Source organism: Sinocyclocheilus rhinocerous, unplaced genomic scaffold (assembly GCF_001515625.1).
Source record: "Sinocyclocheilus rhinocerous isolate Xijiao unplaced genomic scaffold, SAMN03320098_v1.1 scaffold861, whole genome shotgun sequence".
In the NCBI taxonomy this organism is placed as follows: Eukaryota; Metazoa; Chordata; class Actinopteri; order Cypriniformes; family Cyprinidae; genus Sinocyclocheilus; species Sinocyclocheilus rhinocerous.
The window spans coordinates 223,486-233,589 of NW_015640043.1; the positions used below are offsets into that span (position 1 = coordinate 223,486).

The 10,104-nt window shown below is 36.5% G+C and overlaps 1 protein-coding gene across 2 annotated transcripts in view; it reads right to left on the reverse strand.

Moving 5' to 3' along the window:
- Positions 1 to 263: 263 nt before the first annotated feature.
- LOC107752301 (alpha-aminoadipic semialdehyde synthase, mitochondrial-like) overlaps positions 264 to 10,104 on the reverse strand; it is a 23,541-nt gene continuing 13,700 nt past the window's right edge. For both annotated transcript variants that reach the window (XM_016568237.1, XM_016568238.1), the window contains 11 exons: positions 7,445 to 7,566; positions 7,205 to 7,334; positions 7,003 to 7,113; positions 6,051 to 6,159; positions 5,643 to 5,783; positions 3,530 to 3,697; positions 3,346 to 3,441; positions 3,113 to 3,228; positions 2,046 to 2,134; positions 1,666 to 1,842; positions 264 to 896 (listed from right to left, as the gene is read on the reverse strand). In XM_016568237.1, coding sequence (XP_016423723.1) covers positions 778 to 896; positions 1,666 to 1,842; positions 2,046 to 2,134; positions 3,113 to 3,228; positions 3,346 to 3,441; positions 3,530 to 3,697; positions 5,643 to 5,783; positions 6,051 to 6,159; positions 7,003 to 7,113; positions 7,205 to 7,334; positions 7,445 to 7,566 — 1,378 coding nt within the window. In that variant the 3' untranslated portion in view covers positions 264 to 777. The remainder of the gene's footprint in view (positions 897 to 1,665; positions 1,843 to 2,045; positions 2,135 to 3,112; positions 3,229 to 3,345; positions 3,442 to 3,529; positions 3,698 to 5,642; positions 5,784 to 6,050; positions 6,160 to 7,002; positions 7,114 to 7,204; positions 7,335 to 7,444; positions 7,567 to 10,104) is intronic.

The following is a 10,104-nucleotide window of genomic DNA, read 5'->3' on the forward strand; positions in this document are numbered from 1 at the left end:
TATATATACACATACACACACACACACACACACATTATGTAATAAAAGAGGGGGGTAAAGGGTAATTTCCTCTCATTTCTGTCTACTGAAGATGACAAACAATATTTTAGAAAAAAAAACAAGAAATATAAAACAATGAAAGAAAACGCAGATGTTTTATTGGACAAAAGCTAGTTTTAAAACAACTCTTTGGACATGCTATGCTTAAAATGGTTTAGAAATGATTTTTATGCTAATTCACATTTATAATGTGAAAAAAAAAGTTGAAACAATTCACTACAGTGCCAAGTTTCACATTTAAGAATTATTCAGTTGACGATGTTAAAGTCTTACAGAAAATGGATCATTTTATCAGTAGTACTCAACATGACATAATATTTTGCATTAATATGATGCTACTGCTTGTTTAGAACTCAACTGAGAAAGTAGTTCATGTTTTCTTACAAGGGTAAGAAAATACTGACGGTGTATAAAGTTCATTTTCAATGCCAGGAAGTGGAAATGGGACGGTTCTGTGTCAAAGTGCTTTGTGGGAGTTTATTTACACTCCCAATTTATGACGACACTGATAAAAATGAACACTCATTGTCAACTAATACAAACATCTACAGACTGTGTAAATCTACTTTTAGATTCAAGTTTGGAAACAAGTACTAACCGTTGGATCACTCTGAAGATCTGCAACCGTTCATTGTGGAATATGTGCGGTAATGGATGTTTGGGTTTCATTACACACATGTGGCACAGAAATGAGTTTTGAGATCTTAAGGTGTGTGGTTACTCTGATATGGTGCTCTTGGTGATGCACTGGAGACCCTCCTCCTGCAGTCTCTTCAGCACCGGACTGTAGATGTTCTTCGTCATCGGCACCACGAGTCCTTTAGTGGTCAGTTCACCTGTGGTGGGACGTCACACATTCACATTAAGTCAAAGTGACTTTATAAGAGCAGTGTCTGGGCATTGTGTGGAATTACTGGAAATTACATCCTGGAAATATATTTTAAAATGTTATATTATAATAATTAAGAACAGAATACGAACTACTGATGTAATTACAGTGGCATGAAACGAGGGATTCATGAAATATCACTGATATATCAGTATCAGAGAATAACTGTGACTTTATAATGTTAGTGGTTTTGGTCCAATAAGTAAAATATATATTTAAGCCAATAAATTATAGCCAAATGATCATGGGACCTCACATCATTGCAAGCTGGTCTACCTGTTATTAGATACAAATAAAATAAAATGTTAAATTAAAATACAACATGCATTGTGTTATATTTGTAAAATGTAGATTTTCCATTTAACCTTTAGAATAAAAAGAAAGTTTAGAAATGAAATTTGGACATTGACTGGTTAATAGCAGGCTTATGTTTGTTAAATGTTTGTGAGGGGAAAATATTTTTTGCAGTTGCAGCTGGAAGAGAGAAAAAAAAAGGTAAAAAAATAAAACAAAATAAAATAAAACAAATAAAAATGTAAAAGAAAAAGAGATATTGACTTTTTTTTTTAGTAATATTGGGCAAAATATCACTTCTTAAATTCAAAATATAAATAGTCTGCATTGGCCCAGTTTTATATATTGGTGCATATCTAAATAAAATACATTTTTGTAACATTTGCCGTTAAATGTGCATATTCAAGTGGAGTTGCACTGACCGCTGAGCACCATACGGACTGCAATGGCTGCTGGGTAGCCCACGGTTTTAGCCATGGCTGAGTATCCATTGGGATCCCCATAAACCACCAGACTGATGTGTTTGGTCTCCAGCTCGCCCGTTGGGTGTCTGATTCCGACGTCGTTCCTCATGACGACCATATCGCGCTCGCCTTTAGCTGCACCAGACAGAACGATCCAAAAACAACATTAATTTATGTGCAGCTGGACTTCAGGTTTAGTTTAAGACACTTAAAAGCTCATTACGTCTGTGATGCCTGATGGATGACCTTCAGGAACACATGCTGAATCTTCAAAGCTCTCTGAATGTCATGACGTAAGACAGAATGGCATAAGAAAGAAAGAGGAACTGACTCCTTACCGAAAGACAGTTTAGCCTCCAGATGCTTAGCAACTGCTGCTAAGATGGTTTCGGCGTGAGGAACCGGCTCTTCACTGAGCAACCCGAGCCTGATGAGAGTCATCCAGTTAGTCAGCTATACTGTATCATCTTACTTTAAAATTCATATTTACAAACACACTTTCATAAATATTAAGACATTATAAAGACATTATTAATAATTAAAAGAATGTATTATTGGAGCTAATATGATTTATTTAATATTGTATGTGTTGGAGCATGTATGGTGTTTATGGCACTGAAGTTGCTAGGTGGTTGCTATGGCATTGCTATGTGGTTGCTGGGTTGTTCTAAGTGATGTTTACTACATTAATTAAATAAATAACTACATTATTAATTAATTAATTTTTATTTAAAAAAAAAAAAAAAAACCCCAAAGAGAAATAAAATATAAGACACCAGAAAACACACAAATTTGTTGTTAAATTACTGAAATAATAGCTTTAAATCTTATCTGGACTTCAAGTAAATATTTTAGGTTAAAGAGGTCTGACAGACAAAAAAAGTTTAGAAATCCCTGCATCACATAAACAAACATCAAACAGCAATGACATGGTCAAAGTCTTCTAGGTTTGTAAATATTTTTGTCAGTCTGTACATCGGCAGTGTTTAGTAACTTGTGTAATTATTAGTCTGATATGTGGTGTAATTGACTGAGAGGTGCTTTTGTCCACAAATTCAGAGACATGTGTTGCATATTAATTTTCATGACATTTACATGGCCATTATACTTTGTGAATACTCACTGTATTCAAAATGACATACAGAAGGATTTTTAGAACGTAATACTTAATAGAGGAAAAAGGGAGAATCAAATTTGCAATCATGTAATCGTAATCCATAAAAAGTAACTGTAATCTGATTATGAGCATTTTAAAATGTAATATAATCTAATTACAAGTGAAACATTTTTGGAATCTGATTGTGTACTCCAGATAACATGTAATCAGTTACTGCCAAGCACTATATTATCAGTATGTACTGTAATGGAAGTCTATAAAATATTGTAAGTGAATTCCTCGACCCACCATCTGAGACTCTGCATTCTGAAGTCGTCCCGTCCGATCCGCTCATAAATGGCATCCTCAAAGACACTGCTGCTCACAGATGTGGACAAGCCAATCTGCTTACAGAGAAGCTCTTTCTGTGTATGAGACACAATGACATTTATATTACTTTTATTTTGTATTAATAGTATATATTTTCATGCAAGCAAATACATTTCATGAGTATAATGGAAAAAAGATCCATAAATCCATACCCATGAGACCGGAGAAGCCGTGTGTCCCAGCAGTGGACAGGGCTCAGTGTTGATCAGTCCCAGTTTGACGAAGCCACTCATTGCAGAGGAGAAGCCCTGCAGACACATACAGTACATGATGATGCACAGGCATGGGAGCAACACTGAGCTTACACTCATCTTTACATCTCATTAGCACGAATACCCTGAAGCGCAGAGTTCCTCTGATGAGCGTGTGTGCGGACTCAATTCCGTACGGCTCCGCGTATTTGGTGCTGTCCCGGTTGGGGAAGCCCTCCAGGTTGAAACCAGGAATGAAGTCCATGGGCTTTGTGACATCCAGGAGAGCCCCACCAGGAGGGACACTGATCACCTGAACAGACAAACCACATCCTTACATGCTAGTCTGGAGAAAACACTGTGCTGTTCTAGGTGGTTTCTAAGGCGCAGCAATGCAGTTGCTGAAATGTTCTAAGTAGTTTTTATTGCATTGTGAGGTTGTTAGATATTTGCTATGGCATTGGTATACTGTTGCACTGGCTTTTATAATGCTAGGTGGTTGCTATGGGGTTGCTTTGCAGTTGCTGGGGTTTTCTAATCAGTTTTATTGCATTGGTATATGGTCACTAGTGTTTTCTGGTTAGTTGCTGTGGTGTTGCTGTGTGGTTTCTGAGGTGTTCTAATGCCTTGTTCAGACGGTCAGTCCAAATTCGATTTTTGTGCACGTCCGATCATATTTAGCATGTGTGAAACATGCAAAAAAAATTACATGAAATACCATTTTTACAAATCCATTTCAAGCTACATTCATATGTGGTTTGAAATCCTATTCAAATCGCATTTCTGGAAATCCGTTTCAGTCTGACTGCTCAGATTGGATTTAACGTAGCTTTTTCACATTCTCGTGCCACGTAAAACAAACACGTCAGAGGTTATTTATAGAAAACCTGATGAACGTCTTTGCAGAAACAAGTTTGTGTTGTGAAGTGCAAGTTAAGTGGAAAATGATAATATACTGTCTGAACAAGGCTTAAGTGGCTTTTATTGCATTGTTATGAGGTTACTAGGTGGTTTCTATGGTGTTGCTATGTGGCTGCTGAAGTGTTTTAAGCAGCTTTTACTGCATTGTTATAGACCTTTTGTGCCAGAAAAACAAGTGCGCAGCTATCTTTATAATTTTGTCTTTGAACTTCTGTTTTTGCGCTAGCTCTGTATATTTCTATGGCATCACTGTTGAAGAGTAATTAGCTGACTACACAATTTTTTTTGTCAGTTATGACAGTCACTGTATCAGATTATGCAATATTGACTCCTAAAATCTTGTGTCGTGAACAAGAAACATGTCAGACTACACGTTGCTACCCGACCATTCATCACTTGCCGTCTTTAACGATGTGCATGCGGTCATCGATGTGGTGGGAATAGACAGAAGCTGCCATGAGCGTAAAAAACAATGGCTAGCAAACAGCGGCTAGAAAACCCAAAAAAGAAAGAAAACCTGACAGTGGACACAAATCTGGATTGCATGAAGAGGACTTTATGGACTATCAAAGAGAACTGAGGCAAATCGTTTTTATTTTACCTTTTTTTAACTCGGTTGCGGTAGTCCCTAGAGGAAACATCATGAATGCAGGAGTATTATTGCCATAGCTTCGCGAACATTTCCTCCATTGTAAAATTCCACCTAGCAGGACCAATACCATTGTCTCTCTTTCGTTTCAGCTTGTTTGAAAGCATGTACAAAGGTGCTTCTGTGCTCCCATTGGCCAGTGTCAAAGATGTGACGGAACTCATCGTGGATCATGGAAAAAAAAAAAAAACCTTCCCGGTCTTTCTGCGGTGATGTCGTGAAGCATTGCAGATGTAGCATTGGTTGTCGTCCACTATGACACAATACAGGAGATGAAACGATTGAATCTTGTATCCCGATGCCCATTGTCATTTACGAAGCCCGACAATAACCTACGTCAAGCAGATCGTGCCAAAATCAGGCTAAAATCGTGTAGTCTGAACCAGGCATTAAGCAGATGTCATAACAAATGTCAGCAGACTGGGAAGATTTTAAAATGAGTGGTTCATTCATAAATTCGTACAAACTTAATTTCACGCTGTGGAAATACAAACGGATGATGAGCGCAGCGCTGAAAAGGGGTGGAGCTACATTAGGTCTATAAGTGTGCTGGGGGTTGCTATGACGTTGATTTGCAGTTGCCGGAGTTTTCTAGATGTTTTTATTATATTGTTATAAGGCTTTCGGGTGGTTGATTTTTGGACACTACAGAGTTGTAGAGTTGATTTTTGAGGTCAGCCTGTATCACCTGATTGTCTTTCAGATAGATGGCTGGACTGATGGTGTTGAGCAGGACGCCGTACGGACTCCAGCTGAATTTGTATCGCAGTGGGTTGTCCGAGCATTCTGGGGCAGGAAGACCACCACAAAAAGAGCTGTACGATTCCACCTGTCAAGAAACAGTGGTTGAAATTTGGAGTAACTACAAGAACTATGTGATTTGAGCAAATGTTCACGAAGACCATGCACTGCTTGACTGCTAACTAAGCAAAAATGAACATTCAAGATGCCGTGAACGTTTGTTGAGGTCTGTCAATATGTCTTCCAGACGTGGTGATGAGTGCACCAATGGTGCGACAGTATGTCACTCTATCGCAAATACCCATCAACACATCCAACTGGTAAACAAACACAAGTGCATGCATGCAATACCTACAGTGCAACCGTCTGCCTTGGCCTGGTCGATGCACTCCATGGCCAACATGTGATCAATGCCAGGGTCCAGACCCATCTCATTGACGATGGTGATGCCAGCATCCTCGGCACTTGGGAAACAACAGCCAACCACGGTGAAGCCACATGCATACAGTATATTAATGATGTCAACCAGTGGCAGTTTAAAATCCGACAAGGTCAGAGAAAGATACTTTCAGTGACTGTTTTGAACTTAAGTGACAGTTCTCCAAAACACAAAAAAATTGATAAAGTTGACAAAACTGAAAAAAGTCTGAATGATTCACTCACAAAACTCACCATCTCAATTTGTTTGCAACAGTTGCATCAATAACATGATGCTCATTTTTTGTCCTATCAATTTAGGACATGCTCTTCTATGATGAGCATGTTTCTAATGCATTACAATTCATTTTTATATTTTTTTGGAGACCATAAATTAAAAAATGTGTAGATGTTACAACTGTCCTGAAAATTATTTTTCATAATTAAGAAAAATCCTCATCTTTAAGTAGTTAGAATATAATAATAATCTTTATTATTTCTTAAAAATATATATAATATTAAATATAGTATTTGAACAAAACTGCTTCACTGCTTATTAATATTTGACAAATACTGTTCTCAAAATCAAGATCAAAGACCAACAAAATTCAATTGGTGCAACATGCACCAAAACAAAACAAAACCAAAAGCTAAACAAAAACAAACACACAACAAAAACAAAAGCAAAGCAAAATAAAACAAAACAAAAACACAACAAACCAAAACAAAAGCAAAGCAAAAAACAAAAAACAACAACAAACAAAATAAAAACAGGATATTCTTTTCCCTCAACATGAGGAAGAAAATGATGACAGAACTTTCATTTCTGGTTGAAGTTAAAATGAAACTTTCAAATTAAATAGTGTTCTAAGAAACAGGAAGTTTCCTACCTCTTCTGAAGCTCCTTCATGGCTGGGCTCAAGTAACTGGCGGTCACCATGTTCACCTTCATTTTAATGCATTGCTTAGCTACTTGTGGATGAAACGTATATGGCAGCATGCTAGATAACAAAAACAACAAGAAATGACAAAATTAGCTTTAAAAGTGTAAGTTAAAGTAGATAATTTAGTGAATGACGTTTATGATTATGCCTGATGACGATGTCGTGGTCTTTGATCAGAGACTCGAGGTGGCCTTCCTGGCGGGTGATGTCCAGCATCACAGCGATGGTGTTGGGATACTTGGCTGCCATGTCCTCAGCCTGATTCAACAGATTTGATGCTGCATGCAAAGATGCAAAGATCAAACAAGATTTTTTTAAAGAACTACGACTGTAAATTCTACACTGCAGTAAAACCGCATTCCAGACGGATTTTGCGATGGGAACATACCCACTGTGACCTGAGTGCCAGCGTCCCTGGTGAGATACTCGATAACTGGCCCAGACACATAGCCTGAGCCCAGCAAAAGCACCCGCTTCATTCCTCCTTTCTTTAAGATCTGCTCCGATTCCCTGTTTGCCAGATGGTACAGCCATTACTACTAACACACACACACACACACACACACACTCTCTCTCTCACTGGCCAAGCAATCTGTGAAATCACAAAACCTATCCTGCTGGATAGTGATCTTAAACCGATTGAAAGGGATGCAAAACCAGCAAAAGAACACAGGAAGATCTTGTAGGCTTGTCCAGGAGATAAGATCAATTGAATTTAAAACACACCAAAAATTCATTTTTCATTTTATGACAAGAGTAAACCATCAAAAACACACAGAAATGATCAAAGGCACTTCAGGAGCAGAGAGGGTGCCGAATAAACTGAAGGAAAACATACAGATCTACTTCTGGATCAGCCAGTTCTCCATTCAGAATATAATCAAAGCAGTTTAAGAGGGCTGCTGAATCAACGTTTCGCTCCGCAAGTCCCCTGGGAGACACGTGATCCAAGCACCCCCGTCGCTCAGTCTAATTGGATCTGATGCGGCACATGAGCAAAAATGTAACACTTAACCCCCAACCACCTGCATGCCTTTCTCAAAATACCATTAAACTAGACATTCATAACCAGTAAATGTGTTTTAGATCAGGGTTTTACTGCTATATAGTGCTATATCTAAAAGCTCTCATAATTAGGTGCATTAGTTCATAATATGGCACACTTTCATATCAAATAGGAACTTTTGGCTTGGCCTTACAGTCATTTTTACGACAATTAAAGGGGGTTAAGGAGCATGAAAGCCCTAAACCATTAAAAATTAAAAAAGCACTGTAAAGGTGCAGTCACATTTATTGTTGTCTGGCAAATATTTACAGGTAAATTCCAGTCATTTTAATCCACACGAACAGGAATATCACATGAGGGTGAAAGATTTCCCTACGCAGATTTCACAATGGTCTTTCACAAGTCGGTCATATGGATTCGCTGCTTGGTTTGAACGTGACTTCTATGTGAGCTGTGCTTATATATTGCTACAGTGGCTTTAGGCTTTTATAAATCGGCAGCAACAGCAAAATGATGAAAAAAGACAATTTATTACATGAACGTGCAAAACTATATATGTTCAAAATCAGTGGGTTGCTTGAAGGACTAGAGAACTAATTAGTTGAAATATATAGACTTGCCAAAACCATGTTGAGACAGAACAGATCATTGGGGTCTCGAGACATGTTTTTACACTTGATATGGCATCTTAAAATCACAAAGCCAGTGGTGTAAGACGTTTAAAAAAATAGCGTTGACTGGTGACGCAATGGCAAAAAACAAGAAATGAAATAATTCTAATATTAATATTTTAAATAATTTGAATAATTTTAAAATGTTATTTTATATTTATAATATGGTTATAAAAATGCAGTTATAATTTATTTATCTTTTTTTTTTTTAAATTCTATTATTACTTTTTAATATTACTATAAAATATTTAATTTATATATTTAGTGGTAGAAAAATTACATTTTAGTTTTAAAATGTAATAACATTTAAAAAGTTATTATTTTTTTAATTCACTTAACATTTTAAAAATAATAAATGAAAATTAAGAATAAATTATTTTCTACAATGCTAAAATGTAATAACATTTAATAAAAAAAATTTAAGTATAAGAATTTTATGACACCAAATATAACATTGTTTTTAACTATGAATTTAATTTTTTTAAATAATTAATTTAAAACAAATTAATAACACAATCATTTTGTCTATATTGCACTGTCTATCTCGTAATCAGATGACCTTAGATCAGAGACAATGGCTCTCTTAGAAGGTTTTCATTCAGGACAAGAACAAGTAAATCAAAACAAGTCAAATGGTGGGTCTTTAAAGCTTTCCATTGACTAAATGAAGGTCAATGTTGGCTTGTGGGCGGCTCCATTAAGTATAGACCACAAGGGACAGAAACAGACTTGCAAATTCAGTGTAATGTTTTGTCAACCTGGTTCCTCATCAATGAATGAGACAGAGACAACACAAAAGAGCTCGAGTGTTTTGAGAAAGACGTGTTGACTGCAGAAAGCAAAGGAAGCTTTGATTAGGTCTTGAATGAGGAAAAAAAAAAAATGAAAGGAATGCGTTATTCCATTTATTGAAAATAATTTAAAAACATGATATAAATCAATGAATGGCCATGAATTGGCTCGTGAAAAAGAAGCTTACCTTGGAGAATAATTGAACTTAAGAAACTAAAAAGAACTGGTGTACTGATTTCTTTTTCTGACATGCAAAAAATCCCAAGAAAAAGAGCGAGTGGGAGAGACTGTGGCTGCAGTGAGAGAGTAAGATTGTCTACCCACGAGAGAATGCACTCAGCGGACGTGAACTCTAGCCAAGCAAGGTTTTAAGGCAGTGCAGAAAGAGGCACACAGGGTTTCTACAGACATGAACAAGTTAAATTTAAGACTTTTTATGACCTTTTTAATACCACCTTATATGAAATTTAGGACCTAAACCTGTAATGGAAATACACATTTTATTACATACATACAGTATATGTAATATTTAATGTGTATAAATGAAAAAGAAAACAAAATATCATTGCTGTAATAAAT